The sequence below is a fragment of the Dama dama genome, chromosome 2 (assembly GCF_033118175.1).
Source record: "Dama dama isolate Ldn47 chromosome 2, ASM3311817v1, whole genome shotgun sequence".
Lineage (NCBI taxonomy): Eukaryota > Metazoa > Chordata > Mammalia > Artiodactyla > Cervidae > Dama > Dama dama.
In genome coordinates this window covers 26,480,218-26,504,759 of record NC_083682.1, presented here as the reverse complement: position 1 = coordinate 26,504,759, position 24,542 = coordinate 26,480,218, and the positions used below count along the sequence as shown (strand labels likewise).

The window sequence follows — 24,542 nt, the reverse complement described above, 5'->3', positions numbered from 1 at the left end:
CGGCCAGTTAGGTGATGCATTCCTTTTTTTGCTTGTTGATCTTAGTTCTCCAATCAGGGACTGAACCCGGGTCACAGCAGTGAAAGGACCAAGTCCTAACCACTGGACCACAAGGGAATCACCTGCATTCATTTTTTAATTCAACAGATACTCATTGAGCTCCTACTATATGCCAGGGCATATACAGCAGTTAATAAAATACACAAAAATCCTTTTTCTTCTGGAATTTATATTTCTGGGTTAATTATATTGAATAATGAACTCACACATTGACAGGAATAACATTTTTTAATGAAAATAACTTTTTCAAAATAGTAATGACAAGAGTGGTACTATATAACATGTTTACAAATCTCCATTATCAGGTTTAGAATAGCACACAGCTGGATTATCATTGTGTCTTCTGCATTCGGTCTGCTATGATACACTGTTTTGGTTGAAGTACATGAAGAAAATATGTGCTATGTGCCTAGACACTCAGTTGTGTCCAACTCTTTGTGACCCCATGGGCTGTAGCCCACAAGGCTCCTCTGTCCAATGGGATTCTCCAGGCAAGGATACTGGAGTGGAGTGTCATTTCCTCCTCCAGGGGATCTTCCCTATAGCCTAATATAATCTTCAATACTAAAGCCAAACAGGACCAATAGTTTATCCTTTGAAAGAATATTTGTTAACATTATGCAATTTGGTGCTGGTGGAGGGTATACTTTTAGCTCATTGAATCATGCAGATCTTCCAAGATTGACATGTTTTATTATATAGCATCAAAAATCAGTTATTACACCAGTTACTGGTTCACCCTATGTGACCTCCAAATATGACACCTTGGCATAATGAGTATTTCAAGCTGAAGAAATCTGAGAGATGGCACGTGAGGGTAAGAGTCTTTTTTTTCTATTTGCTTGTCTGCTTGACTTGTTGCTTCTCAGTTAACAGGTGTACTGAAACCTACAGTGTCCAACAAAGGCCGTTAGAATAAACGTAGATTTGTTCTGGTGATTTCTTCCATCTTCAGGAAGGACTTCCTAGGCTTCCCCTGAAGCAGGTCATAACACCCTCATGTGAGAGGTGCGCTCCCAGTGCCCAGAGGAAATGCACATTCTTACCTCCGAAGACACTGGGATACCAGGAGGAACCCGATCAGTCAGGAGTGTCCCCGTCTCCTAAGCTCAGCTCATCTTTGTCCTGTGATGTCTTCTCAAGACCTTCCACTCTTCATCCAGCCTAACATAAAACCACTTGGATTTTTTTCTTCAGGTCTTCATTCACTTCCTTGTGAAGGCTTGTGTGTCACATAAAAACTTCTATTAAATATATCCATGTGCTTTTCTCTTGTTAATCTGTCTTTTGTTACAGAGGTCTCAGTTGAGAACTTCAAGTGGTAGAGGAAGGTTGACCTCCCTTCTCTCATTTACCTCAGTCTGAAAGAACTGGGAAGTTGTCAAGCCCTTGGTGATGGATACATACTTTCCAAAATTCTAACTTTAGCTTAAAAACTGGAAACTAGAAACAAATTCTATCAGTTGTCTTCACTTGAAGTGATGTCATTTTTTTTCTTTCCAGGACAATGTCTGTCATAGTTTTCTTTCCAAGTAAAAATGTTTCATTAAAAAAGTGGCCAGATCAGCTCCCAACTCAGTCACACAAATGCTTCCCCGGAGACAGATACTGTTACTGTCATATGCAATAAAAGTGCTTTATTAGCATATCATACAGAATATTAACAAGATGAGTACTCAAGGGGCAAGATTTAATATAATTTGTGTTTTTTTTTCATTGAGGACATTTTAAATAGAGTATATGGCAGTGAAGAATACAATGATTATTCATATAGTTTGGTGCCTTGATCTGTGCTAGAGCCAGCAATTTTATCCCTGGTTGCTTTTGTACCATTGGTGTAAATATGAATACAGTGAAAAAGGCAAACAATACCTTAGTACTACTGCAAAGTTTGAGAACCAGTGATCGAGGTGAAACATGATGGCAGCTTGGACCAGCGTGGTGTAGTGAGGCCTATTTGGTTCTGGACATATTTTGAAGGCAGGTTCTGTAAGACCTGTTGCCTAACTGTTTATAATAGCCAGGACATGGAAGCAACCTAGATGCCCATCAACAGACAAATGGATAAGGAAGCTGTGGTACATATACACCATGGAATATTACTCAGCCGTTAAAAAGAATTCATTTGAATCAGTTCTAATGAGATGGATGAAACTGGAGCCCATTATACAGAATGAAGTAAGCCAGAAAGATAAAGATCATTACAGCATACTAACACATATATATGGAATTTAGAAAGATGGTAATGATAACCCTATATGCAAAACAGAAAAAGAGACACAGAAGTACAGAACAGACTTTTGAACTCTGTGGGAGAAGGCGAGGGTGGGCTGTTTCGAGAGAACAGCATGTATATTATCTATAGTGAAACAGATCACCAGTCCAGGTGGGATGCATGAGACAAGTGCTCGGGCCTGATGCACCGGGAAGACCCAGAGGAATCGGGTGGAGAGGGAGGTGGGAGGGGGGATCGGGATGGGGAATACATGTAACTCCATGGCTGATTCATGTCAATGTATGACAAAACCCACTGCAATGTTGTGAAGTAATTAGCCTCCAACTAATAAAAGTAATTGAAAAGAAAAAAAAAAAAAAAAGACTTGCTGCCTAAATTGGATGTGGAGTGAAAGAAAGGGGTCAAGGATGTGTCTGTTTTCTGTCCTAGTGAGATGGAGGAAAATACCAGGGTTTGGAGAAGATCAGAAATTCAGTTTTGAATGTTAATTTGGAGATGCCCAGGAGGCATCTATATAGACATGTTATGTGAGAAGTTGGATATAGACTGCCATGGTGATAGTTTTAGGAATCATCAGTGTCTTGGTATTTACAACCATAAGTCTGGATGAAATCACCGAGGGAGGGAAGATGGAAAGAAAAACAATTCCAAGACTAAGATGCCAACGTAAAAGGTGAAAAGGAGAGAAAAAGCCAACGAAGGAAACTGAAGAGTGGCCAAGAAGGAAGGAGGAGCGTGGGGGAGCCAAGCTAAATGTTTCCTGAAGGGTGACCATCTGCATTGAGTACTACTGCTGGGGCAAGTAAAACCAGGGCTGAAAACTGATCACAAGCTAACTGGATGAAATTGGCAACATGCAGTTCACTGGTGACTTTGATAAGAGTAGTTTCAAGGGAGCTGTGGAGGCAAAAGTCCTGGTGAAGGTGGGCTCAAGCAAAGAGTGGCACACAAATGTTCACAGTAGCTTTATTCACAACACCTACAACCTGGAAACAATCCAAGTGTTCGCCAACAGATGAATGGATAAGCAAAAGAGCAGAATTCCATTTATAAGGTGGAATATCCAGTACTAAAAAAACATACTATGGACACACATCAACGTAGATGAAACAAAAAAGACTATGCTGGAAATTAAAGTACATACTACATGATTCTATTTATAGGAAGTACTAAACCAGGCAAAACAAATTTATATTGATAGAAATCAGATTAGTGTTTGCCTAGGGAGGGGAGTGAGGATAAGTGTTGACTGCAAAGTGGCACAACTTTTTGGTACTTAGGAAATTTTTAAACTATTAATAGGGGTGCTGATTATAGGCAGACATTTATTAAAACTCATTTTCCATACACTTGGAGCTTGTACATTTTATCATACATATACCTCAATTTGTTGTTCAGTTGCTAGGTCACGTTCGACTCTTTGCAACTCCATGAACTGCAGCATGACAGGTTTCCCTGTCCTTCACTATCTACTGGAGCTTGCTCAGACTCAAGTCTATTGAGTCGGTGATGCCATTCCACCACCTCATCCTCTGTTGCCCCCTTCTCTTCCTGCCCTCAGTTGTTCCCAGCATCAGGGTCTTTTCCAATGAGTTGGCTCTTTGCATCAGGTGGCCAAAGAGTTGAAGCTTCCACATCAAAACTTCCAATGAATATTCAGGGTTGGTTTCCTTTAGGATTGGCTGGTTTGATCTCCTTGCTGTCCAAGAGATTCTCAAGAGTCTTCTCCAGCACAACAGTCCAAAGCATCCATTCCTCAGTGCTCAGACTTCTATATGGTCCAACTCTTTATAGTTGTTTAAAATAATGGGGAGGACAGAAAACAGTGAACACTGAATCCTTTCTGTGTAGTCTCAATGTAAAGGGAAGGTAGAACTGTGACAACAATGGGAGGTAGAGTGGGAGTTGAATTTTTTTTAACTGTAGGAGAAACAATATCCTTTCTAAATACTGGTCATATCTGGACAATGGCTCAGACAGTAAAGAATCTGCCTGCAAGGCAGGACACCCGGGTTCGATCTCTGGGTCAGGAAGATCCCCTTGGAGAAGAGAATGGCAATCCACTCCGGTTTCCTTGCTTGGGAAGTCCCATGGACAGAGGATACTGGTGGGCTGCAATCCATGGGGTTGCAAAGGACTGGACAAGACTGAGTAACACTTTTCAGTTTCATGCTGATCATGGAGCAGCAGAGGGAAAACCTGGTGACACAGAAGACATGTTGAAGGAGGATCTGAGTGACTGAGGGAGCGGCCTGTGAGGCACAGGGCGAGCAGCTGGCTTGGCCAGAAGTGGTCAAAGTTCACTCAGTGGGAAACCCGTACATGCGCATCAAGGTTGGTTGGGGAGTATGGTATGGAAACCTGTTAAGTCCTCCTCAGACTGGCTTTATTTTCTTGGTAAAATAGGAAACAAGGACTTGAGCTGGAAGAATGAGGTTTCGACTACTGTTGATTACCTTAAATAACTCAGTTATAGACAAGCTTTATGTATGTATTTAACTATACTCTAGATGTAAATGAATCTTAACCATATTTCATCACTCTGCATGGAAAAGTTTACCCTTTCGGCAAGGAAACAGACACAAGATCATTAAAAACACATATACTCAAAAAGCAACATGGCTTTGGGTTTCCCTGGTTGGCCCAGTGATTAAGAATCCACCTTCCAACACAGGGACGTGGGCTCAGTTCCTGGTCCGAGATTTCACATGCTGAGGAGCAACTAAGTCCGTGTGCCCCAACTACTGAGCACGCACACTGCAAGTACTGAAGCCGGCACACCTACAGCCTGCGGTCCACAAGAGAAGCCTGCACGCCACAACAAAGAGCAGCCCCCGCGCACTGAAACTAGAGAAGGCCCACGAACAGCAACGAAGACCCAGTGCAACCAAAAATAAATATAAAAATTTTAATATAAAAAAATATAAAAAATATAATTTTAATATAAAAAAAATATAAAAAATTTAATTAAAAAATGCAACATGGCCTTATCTGATAGCTGGGAAGGGACTTCACATACCTTCCCAGGATGCCCAGTACCTTAGCACAAAAGCAACACCACATTTTAGGCTAAGAGCAAGCAAGGAAGGCATCGAGGAGCCCTGAGGGCATGTTGAAAAGCACTGATATAAGGCTATTCCCCCAACTGTCTTTCCTAAGGTTGACAGTTTTGGGCCCTAAGTCTCTTAAAAACCCAGAGGTTAATGAGCTGCATGCAAATTCTTTCTTTTAGGCTCAGAAGTCATTCATTAGCTGCCTCTGCTTGCAGCTTGTGGGTAAGATTCAACCATCTCTGTGAAAATTTGCCCATTTCTCTAGTCTTTTAAGACATCAGTCTCATAAATATTAATACTGTAATTTTAGGTACGTCTTGGTCAATCCTCAATGTCTTCATAAATGGAAGGTCTCCGTATTTTAAGAAATAGTTCTTATAAGCTATAACTTATTGTATCTTCTCTGTCATAGCTGTGAGTCATATGAAGAAATATGATTTCCAAAATATTGCCTATCTCAGGTTCAGTAAAATTTTATTTACCAAAATGAGCACTGTGGTGGAGTTAGCTCTGGCCTGTAGTTCCCCAAATCTAATAGTAGACAACAATTGACTTCAGCTCTATCTTACTTACCTAGCCTTTCGTAACAGGCTGAAACTCCATGATAGTAACTGCATAAGAGACATGCATTTTGAGATATGTCACTACACAGAAAAAGTCTGAATACCTGGACGTTTAGATTTGCTAGGGTTCAGCAGCTTAATATATGGCCAGCAGAAGCTAAGCAGTGCCCCATCCTGCTTTAGTTTTTCCTGCTGAATGCCCTTGGCAGCACTGTCACCTTACTTCCTCTGCTTGATAGCATGATCAGTGAGATTAGTATGTGTGATCTCAAATCCATAAGGTCACACAATACATTCTAAATATTCCATTCTAAGAAGTGATAGGGGTAGAAAGCTGAAAGACACAGGTGAACCAGACTATAATCTAGATTAAGTGATAAGAAAGAAAAAAACTTGACAGAGCCAGTATTACTTATGCACCTCCACAAAAAGGAATTATTGCCAAGTTATCTGACAGCTCCCTGATTCACGCTGAAGTGTGTTCCCAGCATTTAGGTCTCACTGGACCACCTTGTCTATGCAATGCCGTACACCTGCAGTTATTTTCTTGGAACACTTCTTCCAAAGTGCTCTGTTTAGAAAATATTGCTCTACCGAACAAGAGATGACTATTAACCTTGGACGAACCCCACACATTATATATAACATTAGTTTTCACAAAGGAAAATAGGAAGAAAATGTATTTTCTTAATGGGAATAAGATTCTTGGGACAGAACACACTGCTATCCCTAAGTGCCCATCTGCCACAGCAGGAGAGAACGCTGTATTTATCACTATAAAGAGCTATGAAGTATATTTTCTATAGCAGTTTAATGGCTGAAATTCTAACCAAAGAGCTAATATTCAGACTCTCACATCTCAGAAAATGTTCAGGTACACAAAGTAGGATGTTCCAGCCTGGGGAGGCTAACCAGGAGGAGAATATCAAAAGAGACACTGGCTGAAAATCCCCTGAAAATCAAACAAGACTTTTAATGAGAAATCATTTTTGAGAAGTACTTTTTTAAATAGCAAAAAATACTTGTTTTACACTTGTAAAAAAGAAAAACAAATTAAAAAAATTACATGTTTTTGGGTTACTTTAAAAATTTAGTGGTAAATTTTCATATATGGTAAATCTGACATATATATATATGACCACTAGACAGCTAGTGGGAAGCTCCTGTGTAAGTACCAGGAGCTCAGCTCGGTGCTCTGTGATGACCCAGTGGAGGGGCACGGGGGGTGGAAAGGAGGTTCAGGAGGGAGAAGATAGATATATAGAGAGCCGATTCACATTCTTGTACAGCAGAAACTAACACAACATTGTAAAGCAATTATACGCAATTAAAATTTTTAAAAATTAATGGTAAATCTTACTTTTGATCCATCATCCCATTACTCAAATTGCTACATGAAACACCCTAGACAGAAATTTAAAGTATTTTGAGCTGTATTAGCAGCAGTATACATTTCCAGTAGTGGCCAGAATCCAAAATCCATGGTGAAAACAAGTTGACTAGTTTGGCTCAGTGAAAAAAGAAACCATGCTTACGAGGAAGGAAGACTTACATTAAGGTTTGAAATATCATCGCTTGAAGGGGCTATTTTTCCTATTGCTGGAAGTCCAGTTTTCTACTGAAGACCAAAAGGCAGTTTCTTCCTGATGCATTTTTTTTTGCTAAATAAATATTAAATTCTCTTGCAATCTTCCCACTCACTCACAAGCTATGGTAGTATCTCATAAGGCTGACAATTCTCAAACTGATCTAATGTAGATGCCACTACAGTCTTTGGCAGGGGTCCTTGACTGTATGATGATGATGATATCACTGAGCATGGACTAAGTGTTTTCTATGTGCCAGGCACATAGAAGTTGTTGAACTGTATCAGTTACATTTCAGTAGTTGAAATGTATCAGCTGATGAACTGGCACATTTATGGAGGGAGAGAGAGGTTAAGGAACCTATGATCACACAGCAAGGAAGAGCTGCAGCCAAGGCTTGAACTGGCTCTGGAATTCATGCTTCCCAACACAATGCTATGCTGCTTTGTGTGTGTCTTGTGAACATGAACCAGCTGATGAATGGAAATGAACCATGTGATCCACCTCTCCTTAACATTCCTATTTTCTTAAAAATGATTGCTTTGCTAAGACTTGTTTTAAATGCTTCTAATTTTGTACAAGGCTTTGGTATGTGGAAATGTCACTTTATAATACTAATGGCTGTTGTATACGTTTATTTGAATGTTTTCTGCATTTCACACTGGGTCAATAATTGTAAATGACACAACTGCATAGAATGATAAAAGTATATTAACAGTTACATGTTTAACTTTGTACATAAATTGTTTGAAAAAAGTATTAGTAAATAAATACATATTTATCCCAATCTTTAAAAATTTTTTTGAAATCTAGGGCAAATGTATTGAAACTAGATGTCCTGGGCAGTAGTAGAAAACTATATGACTGAAGAATATTTGCAAAGAGAGAAGAAGCTAAAAAATGACAACAGAATTATACAACAATCAACTAAGCTGTCTTCAAATACAGTTTATATGGTCTCTTCCACATTTAGCCCCTTGCACTTGCTCTATAATACCCTGATATTCTAGCAGATACAATTAAAACTATTTCTCAGAAAGGAAATTTTCAACAAAATGCATAATACCTTGTGCACAGTTACTAGCTTCATAAAACATTATCCAAGTAACAATCAATTACTAGTGGTTAAAATTTATAGTAAGAAATTATTAAAAACAACAAAACATTATACTCTGTTCCAAATTTAGGCCAATTTGAACGACTTTCAGTACAGCTGAACCCAACACAAGGATTACATTTTGTTAAATCTCATTGACCAGACTTTCAAAAATGTGATTACAGAGGTGGATCACGAGGATCATTCCCTCCGTAGCTGAATTATCAGATTCAAAGATTCAACATCCATGTGTTCACATAAGCTTCCTCCACCACTGCCCATCCCTCCCCAACCATAAAAGCTGCAAATTAGTTGGCCTTTTGTAGCCTTTTTACTGGAGACCGTAAGTTTGAGTTACATTGTTCAATGTGAGGGTCACAATGAGAGAACGTGGATCTTTCTTATTCTTGTGCACTGTGATCTTTCCCTTCAAGGCTTCACCTATAGAAGAAAGGCAAAAATTGTGTTTCAGAATTCAAGGAATACAGTGTAGCAGAAACTCAACATGGTACACTTAGTATTGATACTTCTCATTTTTTGTTGTGAGATGTTTCACTTTTTTTTTTAACTTAAAAATTTTCAGGACAATTTTATGTTTAATTTTTGAAGAAAGCAGATGTAACTTAGCTAGCATGGGTGTCAAACGCTTGTGAAAAAGCACAACTACAGTGGTTACTGCAGGGTTGGGGGCTGTTTATTGGAATCCTCAATATGAGGCATTGCGGTACATCCTGGGCATATATAAAAAAGACATGGTCCCTGAACTCAAAGCGTGCACAGTTCAGGGCAAAGAAAACAGCAGTACTGACAATTATGCAACAGGTCTACTAGGGTATGCTGACACAGAGGACTGGGGATGGCTGGAAGGCAGTAAAAGGCAAGGTTTCACAAGAATTAATTCACATGCTAGCAAGGTAATGCACAAAATCCTTCCAGCCAAGCTTCAACAGTACGTGAACTGAGTACTATCCAGATGTACAAGCTGGATTTAGAAAAGGCAGAGGAACCACAGATCAAATTGCCAACATCCACTGGGTCACAGAAAAACCAAGAGAATTCCAGAAAAGTATCTACTTCTGCCTTATTGACTATGCTATAAAGCCTTTGACTGTGTGGATCACAGTCATAAACTGGAAATTCTTAAAGAGATAGGAATACCACACCACCTTAACTGCCTCCTGAGAAACCTGTATGTAGGTCAAGAAGCAACAGTTAGAATCAGATACGGAACAATGGGGTTCAAAATTGGGAAAGGAGTACGTCAAGGTTATATATTGTCACTTATTTCACTTACTTGCAGAGTACATCATGCGAAATGCAGGACTGGATGATGAAGCACAAGTTGGCAAAGATTGCCAGGAGAAATATCAACAACCTTAGATATGCAGATGACACCACCCTTATGGCAGAAAGCAAAGAGGAACTAAAGAGCCTCTTGATGAAAGTGAAAGAAGAGAGTGAAAAAGCTGCCTTAAAACTCAACTTTCAAAAAATGAAGATCACGGCATCTGGTCCCATCACTTCACGTCAAATAGATGGGGAAAGAATGGAAGCAGTGTCAGATTTTTTTGGGGGCTCCAAAATCACTGTGGATGGTGACTACAGCCATGAAATTAAAAGATGCTTGCTCCTTGGAAGAAAAGCTATAACAAACTTAGACAGCATATTAAAAAGCATAGATATTACTTTGCAGACAAAAGTTCCTATAGTCAAAGCTATGGTTTTTCCAGTAGTCATGTACAGATATGAGAGTTGGATCATAAAGGCTGAGTGTTGAAGAATTGATGCTTTCGAATTGTGGTGCTGGAGAACTCTTGAGAGTCCCTGGGACTGCAAGGAGAACAAACCAGTCAATCCTAAAGGAAATTAATTCTGAATACTGACTGGAAGGACTGATGCTGAAGCTCCAACACTTTGGCCACTTGATATGAAGAATTGACTCACTAGAAAAGACCCTGATGCTGGGAAAGATTGATGGCAAGAGAAGGGGACGATGGAGGATGAGATGGTTGGATGGCATCACCGACTCAATGGGTATGAGTTTGAGCAAACTTCAGGAAACAACAAAGGTTAGGGAAGCATGGTGAGCTGCCGTCCACGGAATCGCAAAGAGTCAGACATGACTGAGTGAATGAACAACAAAGGGATAAACTATCAGAGGACTACAGCAGCCAGGACAGAAGAAGACTGCTGAACACTCAGGATGATTCACTAGAGACTCCAGGTTACATTTTAGCATTAAACTACCCTAAGAGTGAAGTCAACACCAGTCCTCCCTAACAAAGCTTTAAAACATTTTCTGTAAAGATCAAGGTAATCTTTAAATAACTTAACTGTCTGCCTAAGCAAACTTCAGTGCTTTTAAAAGAAACTAACCAAAATCCAAACATTCAGCAAAACAAAATTTCTAGTGTCTGACATTCATTTAAAATGTCTAGATTTTTCCAAAAAAAAAAAAAAAAAAAAAAAGTCTAGATTTTTAAATAGCTGCAAATTGAGGCTTATAAGCAGGGGGAAAAAAAAGTTACAGCAATAACAAAAACACATTTAGGCATATCTTAATTAACTTCCTGAAAACCAGTGATAAAAACAATAATCTTTAAAACTTTCAGAGGGGGAAAAAGAAGACTTATTACATATAAAAGAAGAGAGAAAAGAGCAACCTCAAAATTTTCATCAGCTAGACACATTTTTGCAGTGATGAAAGAAAACCTATTAAGAATTTGATATCCAGCAAAAATCCTTAAGAAAATGAAAAATTAGAACAAGTTATTTTTTTTTCAAAGAAATAAAAGCATTCTTTTCCAGGAGGCCTGCACTGTAAGAAATGTTAAAGGAAGTTCTTTAAACAGGAGGAAAACGACACCAAAAAGACACCTGAATCTACACAAAGGAATAAACAGTGCTAGACTATAGTAAGTATTTGGTAAATAAAAGATGTTTTTTCCTTTTGAAAACTTATTTAATAGATACAAATCTTAATACATTTAAACATATAGACATCATACAGAATATGTTCTCTGACCAAAACAGAATGATACTGAAAATCAGTAAATCCCAAAATATTTAGAAATTAAACAACAGATTTCTAAATATTCCACAAATCAGGGACTTCCCTGGTGTTCCAGTGGGTAAGACTCCGTGCTTCTACTACATGGGATGAGGATTCAATCTCTAGTCAGGGAACTAAGATACCACATGCCATGTGGTGAGAAAAAAAATTTCATAAATCAAAATAAAAATCAAGAACAAAGTTAGATGACATTTTGATTTGAATGATTATGAAACCAACATATAAAAATAGGTGGCCTATAACTACAACACTGCTTAGATGAAAAATTGTTAACTTTAAATGCTTATATTAGAAAGCAAAGAAGACAGACACAAAGGTCTTCACTGGGGGAACTGTATCCAACATTTAAGGAAAAATAATAACAAATGCATAAAAAACAGAGGAAGGAATACTCCCCAATTCATCTTTTGAGGGCAGCATTACCCTTATGCCAAAATTAGATAAAGTTATTTGAAGAAAACGACAGAGATATATATCCCTCATGAACAAAGATTCAAAAATTCTTTGAACAAGAGAAAAAATATGATACAATTGAAAAAAATACACACAATATGTAGAAATATGAAATACAATATGAAAAAAATACACACAAATATAGAAAAAGCCTCTAACAAAGTTAATTTCTAACAACTTTCAGCAAGCTAGGAATAGAAGGAAACTTCTTTAACCTGATAGAGAAAATCGATGAGAAACTATAGATAACATCATTATTAACTGTGAAAAACTGAATGGTTTCTTCCTAAGACTGGGACTGAAGTAAGGATCTAATTCTGACTGCCTCTAATTAGTATTCTATCGGATGTCCTAGTCAGGGCATTAAGATGCTGAGGAAGAAAAATAATACAGATTGGGGAAAAAAACGGTAAAATGTCTTTTTATTTGCAGACCATATGGTCTTACACATAGAAAATTCTTAAGCACTATGCAAAAAAACAAAAACAAAAACGGAAAACAGCTACTAAAACTCTAAAAAGGTTTAGCAATCTCAGGACATAAGATCAATATAAAAAATTAATTCCCCATTGCTACACATGAGTAATGAAGAATTAGAACTGAAATATAAAACAGTAGCATTTATAACAGCATTGAAAAAGCATACAATTCTTGAGATAAATGTAACAACATATATGCATTTAGTTATATCAAATTATAAAACACTGCTAAAGATGATCTAAGTAAATGAGACATTTTGTTTGTGGATGACACTCAATACTGTTTTAAGATGTTAATTCTCCCCAAAGTAATCTATAGATTCAACACAGTCTCAATCAAAATCCCAGCAGGACTGTTATTTGGGCAGAATTGACTTTAAAATGCATATGCAAATTTAAAGAGTCCAGAATAGTGAGAGAAAAGAATAAAGCAGGAGGATTTGTATCATCTTACAGTGTCTTACTGGCGTAAGAAAAGACACACAGATCAAGGAAACAAAGTTCAGAAACAGACATACATACATGGTTAATTAATTTCTGACAGAAGAGCCAAGGTAATTAAATGGGAAAAGAAAAGTCTTTTCAAGAAATGATGGTGAAACAACCTAATATAAATTTGGAGAAAGATGAATATTACTTTTAAAATCAACATGGAATAGTTTATAATCCTAAATGTACGGGCAAAAATATAAAGCTTTTAGAACAACTGTATAGGAAAAGCTGTGATGTTAGAGTAGCAAAGATTTCTTTACTTAGGCCACTATAGCACAAAGTTCAAAAGACCTTAAGAAAGTGAAAGGGCAAACTAGGATTGAGATAAAAATATCAGCAATGCATATATCTGACTTGTACCTTATAAAGATTCTTATAACCCAGTAAGATGACAACCCAACCAAAAATTGAGCAAAATATCTTTAAAGAAACCTCACCAAAGATGACATACAAATGACCAATAAACATATGAAAAGATGCTCAACATCATTAGTCATGAGGTAAATGCAAATTAAAAACACAGCTGTCACTACATACACTTAGAATGACATATTAAAACATATTAAAATGATTCCCCTTTTATATAAGTGTCGACAAAGATGTGGAGCAAACAAACCCACAACAATGTAGGAACCTTGAATAGTACAGTCACCGTGAAAAAGTTTGCCAGCATCTTACAAAGTTAAGTATTTATTTATCATAAGACCCAATAATTCCACTCCTAGGTATCTGCCTAGGAGAAATGAAAACATATGCTCACACAAAAACTTTTACAAGAATGTTCATATTAATTTAATCCATAATGGCCCCTAACTGGAAACAATCCAAGTCTATCAGCAAGTGAAAGCATATGTACATTACAGTAAGTCCATACAAAGAAACATTATTTGGCAATAAAAAGGAGCAAATTACTGATTCACAGATGCAATTTATTTTTTTTTAATATTTATTTATTTGATGGTGCAGGGTCTTTAGTTGCAGCATGTGGGCTTTTTTAGTTATAGCAAGTGAACTTTCACTTGCAGCAAGCGGGATCTAGTTCTCTGGTCAGGGGTCGAACCTGGGTCCCCTGCATTGGGAGCCCGGAGTTCTAGCCATTGGACCATCAGGGAAGTCCCCACAGATGCACTTTAAAATATGCTAAAAGCAAAGAAGCTGGAGTATGTTCTGTATAACAACTGTGATATAAAATTCTAAAAGAATACTAATGCCTTAATATTATTAATAGTAATACAATACATAATGACAGAAAGCAGATCAATGGTTGTCCAGTCTGAAAACTGAAGACGGGGATGACAAACTGCACAAGGGATCAACAAGGAAACTTATTAGGGTGATGTAAATATTCTATATCTTGACTAAGGTGGAACATACATTTGCCAAAATTTATTAAACTGCATAAATAAAATGTGTAAATTTTTACTGTATGTAAATATAGAATAAAGTGTTTTTTAAAATGTGATGGCTTAGGAATAAGTTCATAGATAAATGGAATAAAGATTCATTATAGAGATTCAGTACATTGTAATTGGGGCATTTTACATCACTGAGGAAAGAAAGCAGTCAACAGAAATGTATAAATATAGTAACACAATATTTCTTATTATGAAAAAAAAGAGTTAGAAACCAGAAGGAAAAGGTTGATGATTTGTTTATACAAAAACAAAACAAAAAAATGAAACAAATTCTATAAAGCAAGATACTTTAAAAAGGCATAAAATGTGTTCCATTTTACACTCCAGCCATCTTCACCAAAATTTGGATGTTATTAGAATTCAAGCAACAACAGAAAAAGAATGAAAGAAAACGGTAACCACCACCCACCAGTATCTGAATGCTCTGATTTGCACTTTGGTGATTATCAGTAGTGATGCTATTATTTCAAATGTTTAACCACCATCTAAAAAAATTATTTGAGCATTTTATTTAACTCGTGGTTTTCTTGTTGATGTGCCCCAAGGGCAGTTGCTCTTTAAGCGGCTTTCAGTTTAGTTCAGTCACTCAGTCATGTCCAACTCTTTGCGACCCCATGAATCGCAGCACACCAGGCCTCCCTAGCCATCACCAACTCCCAGAGTTTACTCAAACTCATGCCCATCGAGTCGGTGATGCCATCCAGCCATCTCATCCTCTGTCGTCCCCTTCTCCTCCTGCCCCCAATCCCTCCCAGCATCAGGGTCTTTTCCAATGAGTCAACTCTTCGCATGAGGTGGCCAAAGTACTGGAGTTTCAGCTTCAGCATCAGTCCTTCCAATGAACACCCAGGACTTAGCTCCTTTAGGATGGACTGGTTGGATCTCCTTGTGGCTTTAGACATGTTAAAAATGTTAAGTTGGCTTGTTTATAAATGTCCTATTTGATCCTTAGTGTAGGGTCAAAATGGAAATGTTCCCTGGTGCCTATAAAGCAGGTTATCAAATACTGCCTTTCAAGTTAAAAAATACATTAAAAAAGAATAAAGTATTTAAGAGGTTTATGTATTCCTTAACTTAAAATACAGCTCAAGATGCACAAGTAGCAGATAATTTTGTTAAAATTTTCACAGAAGAAAAATTTTCAGCATCAATATGAAATAAAATGTTTGAGTAATTAAAAAGTCTTAACACTGTCTTATAAGCTGATTTGTAATTTTCATGTTTTAAAACAAAATACAAGCAAAATAACTATTTCTGTAATAGTTATTTTGTAACCTTAATTTCAAAATGGAAATGCAAAACAGTACTTATTTAAGTTAATTATACAGCATGAAGGGTCACAGTAATAAATACACAGTTCACACTGCTGCACCCACTTCAATTGTTCAAGCCTGGCTAAAGTGCCAAAGGAAACGGCTATAATGCCAGTAGAGATAGGAGTAATTAATCAGTGTCAAATAGATATAAAATGACTGATGTAGTTAAGTGTGTAAACTGGTGAGAGTTGCAAAGGACAGTCTCTATGCAGCCAAGCTGTACACCTTGTTTTTATCATCAGCAGACGGCGATTAGTACAGCACAAAGCAGCACTGCAGTTCAATCAAGAACAAAATTGATTTCATTTCAATTCTGTTTTTTCAAATTAGTTTCTTCCAGAGCAATAAAATTTCATTCCTTACAAGGGGGGATAAATAAAATTCTATTATCACTATCAAAGCTTAGAGTTTAAAAAAAAAGAAAATGGGGAAAAAAAAGAAAAGGATTCTCCATCACATAAAAGCTTACTAATAATATGATTTTAATAATATTTTTCAAAACCAAACCACAAGAAAAAATCTGGATCTTTAAAATAAATACTGTCACATAAGTTTGTACAATAAAATTGCACATTATTTTTAAAAGAAAAAGAGGGGGGGGGAACCATCCTGAATTTAAACTTTAAAAGTGACCTTTAAATACTTAAAAGTATTCATTCTGGGAGGCTGGTCTCTAATTCCCACAATGCTGGAAGTGATCAAACATTTTAGAGTATTTCTTTGGAAACTACTGTTAGAACTATGTTGTGAAAATAACAACAACAACAACGAACAAAACCCCAAACCAAAGCAAAAATGCATTAGGTTCATCATCTTATAGTTAGTTACCTTGTGCTTTTGGTCAAATGTAAAATTCCTAGTCTGAGAAATTTCCTATTCACACTGTCTTTTTTTTGCTTTCCAAATATCCTGTCTGCCCCCAATGGTAGATTTTGTTGCTGTTTAGTAGATAAGTCGTGTTCAACTCTTTTGTGACCCCACAAACTACAGCCTGCCAGGCGCCACTGTGCAGGGGATTTCCCAGGCAAGAGTACTGGAGTGGGTTGCCATTTCCTTTTCCAGGGGATCTTCCCAACACAGGGATCAAACCCATGTCTTCTGCATTTTCAGGTAGATTCTTTACCACTGAGCTGCCAGGGAAGTCCAATGGTAGATTTACCATTACCAAAAAAAGACTTCTCATCATTCACAATATTAACAGGTACACACACACACACACACACACACACACACACACACAAGCTGGGTGGAATAACTATATAGGTATGTTCACAATGTTTTATTTGTTTAAAAAAAAATCTTGTCACATTACTATCTGGACAATAAAATAAACTTTACGCACACATCAAACTGTCATGATTAGATGCTTGGCTTTATTTAATTTTATCTAAAAATTGTACACCATATTGAGTCAAAAAGTAGTTTTTGACTCAAGCTATTTTTTGACTCAACAATAGAGCACTCCCCTCAGCCATGTCAAAATTTCAGAGAATATCAGAGTTGACAAAATGGGGCAACCAAATACGGCAACTAGATAAACGCCCTTGGCATGTGTCACCCACGGTGAGGAAAGGAAGTTATATTTCAATGACAATGCATATTACTGTACTTATTCATTCATTCAGGAGGGTATTTATGACATGCCAAACACTGCACCAGATAAAAAGAAGGGAGAGGCAAATAACTCATCTTCTATGAGAACCCCTTATCAGAGCACACTGGTATATACGTGTGAATTGATTTGGGGAAAAAAAAACAGAACAGTTAACTTTCTATGGACAATGAGGAAAGATGTACAGAAATAAGCTGGGTTATAAACGGAAAAGTGTAATTCATCAAGTGAAAGAGGTCAAAGTAGCTTCCTAGGTAGAAGAGTATCTCAGATAAAGGCAAGGAGGAAAAAACGATAGGAAAGTTAGCTAAAAAATGAGCAGTACAGCTGGAGCACATGATGCGCTTCTGTGGGGTTCTGACAGGTCAGGGCTGGAAATGATGCAAAATGGTCAGACTGCAAAGGGTCATGGTAAAGAATCTGGATTTTATCCTGGATATACTTATGGTCCAGTAAGGGTTATTGTTTTTTTAAATTTTAAGTTAATTAATTTATTTTAATTGGAGGCTAATTACTTTGCAATATTGTAGTGGTTTTTGCCATACACTGACATGAATCAGCCATGGGTGTGCATGTGTCCCCATCCTGAACCCCCCTCCCACCTCCCTCCCCATCCCATCCCTCAGGGTCATCCCAGTGCATCAGCCCCGAGTCATGCATCCAACCTGGACTGTCGATCTATTTCACATATGATAATAAACATGTTTCAATCCTATTCTCTCAAATCATCCCACCCTTGCCTTAACTTTATTAAGGTGTAGTTTATATATAATAAAACAATAACATGTAAAATTGCAGTTCAATGAGTTTTACTTAATATTTCACTTTTGTAAACTTTTACCTACCTCAAGTATCAAGATGCTCTCTTATGTTATCATCTAGAAATTTCACAGTTTTAAGCTTTTATATTTAGGTCTACTATCCATTTAAAGTCAGTGTATATTTGGTGTCAGATAAGAAGAGTCATTATTTTCCTTTATGAATATTCAGTTGTTTTAACACAATTTTCTGAGAAGACTATCCTTTTCCAATTAAATTTATACTGGCCCTTTGAAAAAACTTAATTGACTATACAAAAATGAGGCTATTTCTGGATTTTCTATTGGTATATTAATCTATATATCCATCTTTTTAATATATCCATCTTTTATTTGTCAATACTATACTGCTTGTGTTAATATAATTTTTAAGTTTAGAATTTACATAGTGTAAGAAGTACAATATGGTTCTTAAAATTGTTTGGCTACAATAGTCTAGGTCATTTGTATGTAAATTTTAGAATCAGCATGTTAATTTCTTCCTTGCTAAATTCACTTACTAGCTCTGTATTTTTTTTTTTTTGGTAGGTTTCCTAGAGTTTTCTATGTATACATTATCTATAAATAATAACAGATTTATTCCTTCCTTCCCAATGGTTTTTAATTCTTTTTTGCTTTTTACTGTACTAAGACTTCCAGTATGAGATCGCAGGAGTGCAAAGAAGACATACACTGTGGTCACAGTGTATTTTCTTTTTACACATCACTGAATTCAATTTGCTACTATTTTGTTGAGGATATATTTGTGAGGGACATTGGTCTGTAGTTTAATTTTCTTGTACCATCTTTGTCTAATTTTTGTTTAGGCTAATAAACAAATGAAAAGATGCTCAACATCACCGATTATTAGAGAAACGCAAATCAAAACCACAATGAGGTATCATCTCACACCAGTCAGAAAGGCCATCATCAAAAAGTCTACAAATAACAAATGTTGGAGAGGGTGTGGAGAAAAGGGAACCTTGTTACACTGTTGGTGGGAAAGCAAACTGATACAACCACTATGGAGAACAATACAGAGATTCCTTAAAAAACGAGGAATAAAACTACCATATGACCCAGCAATCCCACTGCTGGGCATATACTCTGAGGAAACCAGAACTGAAAAAGACACGTGTACCTGAATGTTCAATGCAGCACTATTTACAACAGCTAGGATGTGGAAGCAACCTAGATGTCCATCGGCAGATGAATGGAGAACGAAGTTGTGGTACATATACACAATGGAATATTACTCAGCTATAAAAAGGAACACATTTGAGTCAGTTCTAATGAGGTGGATGAACCTAGAGCCTATTATACAGAGTGAAGTCAGTCAGAAAGAGAAAGACAAATACTACGTATTAATGCATATATATGGAATCTAGAAAGATGGTACCAACGATCCTACATAAAGGGTAGCAAAAGAGACCCAGATGTAAAGAACAGACTTTTGGACTCAGTGGGAAAAGGAGAAGGGGGGATGATTTGAGAGAATAGCATTCAAACATATACATTGTTATATGTAAAATAGATAACCAGGGCGAGTTTGATGCATGAAGCAGGGCACCCAAAACTGGTGCTCTGTGACAACCTAGAGGGGGATAGGGTAGGGAGGTAGATGGGGGCAGGGGGGGGTCTCACGATGGAGGGAACACATGTCTATCTATGGCCAATTCATACTGATAAATGGAAAAAACCATCACAATATTGTATAGTAATTATCCTCCAATTAAAATAAATTAAAAAAAAAAAAAAAAAACCAACAGTGTAGGAGTAGTGCAGGTAGACACCATTTCCTTATCTCAAATTTAGTCTTTCTTTATTCAGCATGATGCTAGCTATAGACTGTATGGATGCCTTTTGTCAGGATGATGAAGCCCTCTTTTATTTCTAGTTTGCTGTATTTGTCATGAATTGATATTACATTTTGTCCAACTTTTTTTTCTGCATCCACTGATACAATCATGTAGTTTTTCTTCTTTAAATTGTGGCATGGTGGACTACATTACATGATTTTAAAATACTCAATCAGCCTTGCATTCTTGGAATAAAACCCATTTGGTCACAGTGTATTTTCTTTTTATTCATCACTGGATTCAATTTGCCACTATTTTGTTGAGGATTTATTCGTGAGGGACACTGGTCTATAGTTTAATGTTCTTGTACTATCTTTGTCTAATTTTTGATATCAAAGAAATATTGTCCTCATAAAATCAGTTCTTTTCTATTTTCTGGAAGAGACTGTGTAGAGTTGGTATTATTTCTTTAAATGGCTGGCTTCTTTCACTCAGTAATATGTGTTTAAGATTCCTCCATGCTTTTTCACAGGTTGATAGCTCATTTCTTTTTAGCACTGAATGAAATTTTATCTTCTAGATGTACAGCCCATTTATATTTAATACAATTATCAACATGTTCTATAGTGATACAGAGGTCCCTAGAGATCTTTTTTTCTGACTAGCTTCTATCCCAATACTCTGCCCCACAGCTTCTGGCTTCTATTCATTAGTAATACAACCAGAGGCTAATGATTAGTAGAGTAAAAAAAAAAAAATTCTTGTAACTGAGAATGACTACTTTTTCTTTGAACTGTTGCTTTCACAAACTTTCCTCAGGTTATATTCTTTCAGGGGAGCCTACTGGACTTACTATTTAAATGTAAGTGCACACAATGGCAATGAAAGAAATACAGAATGTAGATGGTGCCACAGGGCAACATGAGAATCATATACCTTCTTCACAGTATTCTGAGAAAGCGAATCAATTACTCAAAGGATTACTGTATAAAGAATAGTTAGGATTTCAAAATTTCACTAGTATGAATAAATAATAAATAAATTAAATAAATAATAAATAAATGAATAAATAATATTGTGTTGCAATTAGGTAGGAGAAAATTCAAAGGCTGTCTTAAATCTCTTTCAAGATTAAAACATGAAAGAATTAGTACTGTCTTTAGAATTCTAGTAGTAAGACACAAATGGTTACAGTGAGGAAAAAAGCAGTATTTTCAACTTCCCCAAAGTTAATCCAAATATCAGAGCTAAAAAAAAGCAACGAGACATAAATGAAGATGTCTTCGCTTCATTTCAGTTTTGCTGTGCTATAACTTTCCAGAGAAAGAGAAAGCGACGCCATCAGGTTTCACTTCCAGAGCATCACAGCCTCAGAGTGAAAGGGCAACAGCACGGTGCCGCTCTACTCTAATGGCGTCTGTTTGCATCTGCTAAGTTCCTTCACGCTTCAACAGTGAAATCAAAACTGTATTAGAATTTTATGAGATATTTTAAACGAGAAGGATATAATGACCACTTGCTCAATTCTGTCAAATCTTGACATTCGGCACAGTTCCTTCAGTTTTTCAGAGAAATAGTTGATACATGGCACTAAAGCCCCTTTCTGCAATCTTATTTCTATCCTTCTCTAGAGGTGACCACTTTGATGCATTCAGTGGTTATCATTCTTAGGTGTTGTTTCTTAATTTACTATGTGTGCGTATATACTGTTGTTTTACATGTTTTTAAAACTTCATATAAATCAAAATCATATATTTTAGGGATCCTTCTGCAAATCTTTGCTCAATGTTGCTTTTGAGAGACACACAAATAATCTGATGTTGAGTATCTCTGCATTGAGGTTTGGTGTACCTTCAGTTTTCCCATAGTCAAGAGGCTTTCAAGTGAAGATGGGACAAGACATCCATGTAACAAGCAGTTAAAAAAAAAAAAAAAAAAAAATTCCATAATCAAGTTCTAACTTTTGGTGTTAAATGTGTAGATACATAAGAACTATCAGTGCTCATTAAGTGAACAATCAACAAGATGCAAAACAAAGGAATGCAGCATCGGATCAGTTACTATGTAAGATCTGAGGAGGTGGACACAGTGGAGAGCATTCTAAACAAATGTATTTTGAATATAGTAACTACTGAATAACATTCTCTTTTAATTTACACTTTACTTCTATTGGTGGTATTTGTTTAGTCACTTGGGAAATTAAAATATTTTCTTTTATTTATAGTTTCAACTAAGTACATACTAGTTAATGCTTAACGAAAAATTTTCTGAATTACTGTGTAGTACTCAACATAAGAGCTACATAATGGCACATACATTGTAACTGGCAGACATTAGATTCAAATAAAAGTTTTAACTTACTTCTTTAATGAAGTGATATGCCACCTAACTTCAGGTACATGGTAAACTCTAAGAACTACTAACCTTAGTATGCTACATTGCTTCAGATACAGTGGGCACAGAAAAAGTGGTTGCAGAATGGATGAATACTGTTTGTTTCAGAATGAGTAAGACACTCGCCCCCTTTCTTTCTTACCTGCTTTAACTGAAAATGGCTTTTCCAGTAGAAATATTGTTTGTCTCCAGTGTGTTTTGGTGCTCAGTGGGCCCGTAGAAAACACAACCTGCATTGGTAGAGTTCAAAAATGTCTTATGAAGTACAAGATTTTTAATATCATGGTACATTAATTTACTACATCAAATACAAGCTCCAACTACTTACAAAAGCAAAATGCTTATGATCAAATACCTTGGGGCACAAAAAGAAAATACTTGCCTAGTTATGAGATACTTACCTTGTTGTGGCAATTCTTCTCAAAATATATATCAAAGTAGCCAGCAAGTGCCTGTTTTTTAAAAGAAGTAATATAAACAATTATTAAACTAATCATGTAACAATTGATTCCATGGTTTTTTAAGTCACAGCAAAAAAACCATTTCAAAGATCAGACACTCTTAAACAAATGGCAGGTCACTATTTTCTCTAGAAAAGATGTTATAAATAAAAATAAAGTAATGTAACTTGGTTTTTCCCCATATAAACAAGATAATAAGGGTAACAAGGCTAATCAGATACTCAACATGTGTTCAATTAGAGAAATGACAGTGCTGGACCACTGAAAAGTGAGAATCTACATGGAGCGAGGCTCATCCGGCCCCTTACCCATCCAGACTCTCCCACCGAGACGCTGCCATGTGAGTCAAGTCTCCATACAGCCGCAGCAGTGTGAGATAGCCCAGGAGAGACCAGCAGAACTAGTACTGAACTAGACCAACAGAACAATCCAGACTACAGAAACAGAGACAAATAAATCTACATGATTTGACGTCATGGCACTAGGTTTTGGAGTGGTTTGTTACACAGAAATAAATAACTGACACATACTCGTTTGTACAAACCCAGTTCATTTCATTTCTTCTGATTTAACTCATCCAATTTCAAGGCAAAGTACTATGATTATTTTTGTGATGAGATAAATGAAATTTTAAAATATTACATATTTTGTTTCTGAAAATAAAAATTACACCATTCAAATAAAGCTTGTTTTAGGTATATACTTGAAGAAGAAATCTGATGTAACTCTAAGGTTCACTGTAACTGTATAAAAGGCTTCTAGAAGAAATTAATATGTTCAATCAAATATAGATTTTAATTTCTTTTTGTTTAAAATTTAAATGATACCATTCCTTTTTCTTTCACTAGTGGGACAGGCTCAACTCAACCTATTTTAAAACTGGCATTAAATAAAGCTTATAAAGTGGTAAAAATTAGAAACTGATTTTAAAAAGTCATATAAAGCTAATTTGTATAGTTTCCTGCTTTTGTTAAGACTGTGCAGTTTGATTGATTCCACAGGGTTAATGCAGATTGGGCCCAAATCAAATTCAGTATTTAACCTTGAGGTTCATTACGCTTCAGATACCAAGAAAGAATCAAAATACTATTTATAATTCGGTCAAACAGAAAAAACGATGTAAGTCTCAGACCAATTCCTAAACTGTGTTCCTGCAGGAGAGAACCCAAAACAGAACAGCAAACTCTTAGAGAACAGAAATGAGGTGTGAATCACTGTCTGCTGAGACACTGCTGACAGAACTTATGTTTTGACTTTAACTGGACTGACTGCCTGTTAACACCAAACATCAATACGGTCCAGGTGACGATAAGTCAGCAAAGAGTCCACAATATCCAGGAAACAATCCAATACTACTCAACATACAAAGTCCAGGAAAATGGAACCAACTGTCAAGAGGAAAGACAGTCAATAGATGTCAGTGCTGAGATGACCCAGATGCTGGACTATCAGACAAAGACTTAAAGCAGAAACTATAACTATGTTGGTATGAGTTAATAGCAATGCCGTAATAGAAACACACTGAAATAAATCAAAAGAGAAATTCTCAGTGGAGAAATAGAAATGACAAGAAGAGAACCTAAACTGAAAAACACAATTAACCGAAACAAAAGAATTCCTAGGCTGAATTGTAGAATGGAGAAGATACAGGGAAAAA

The 24,542-nt window shown here is 36.5% G+C and overlaps 1 protein-coding gene across 1 annotated transcript in view; it reads right to left on the bottom strand.

The window, feature by feature from the left end:
• Nucleotides 1–269: 269 nt before the first annotated feature.
• Nucleotides 270–24,542, bottom strand: part of PRMT3 (protein arginine methyltransferase 3) — a 130,809-nt gene continuing 106,536 nt past the window's right edge. The window contains exons 14-16 of the mRNA XM_061167997.1: nt 22,826–22,876; nt 22,567–22,654; nt 270–9,035 (exon numbers count right to left, since the gene is read on the bottom strand). Of these exons, the coding sequence (XP_061023980.1) occupies nt 8,926–9,035; nt 22,567–22,654; nt 22,826–22,876 (249 nt within the window). The 3' untranslated portion in view covers nt 270–8,925. The remainder of the gene's footprint in view (nt 9,036–22,566; nt 22,655–22,825; nt 22,877–24,542) is intronic.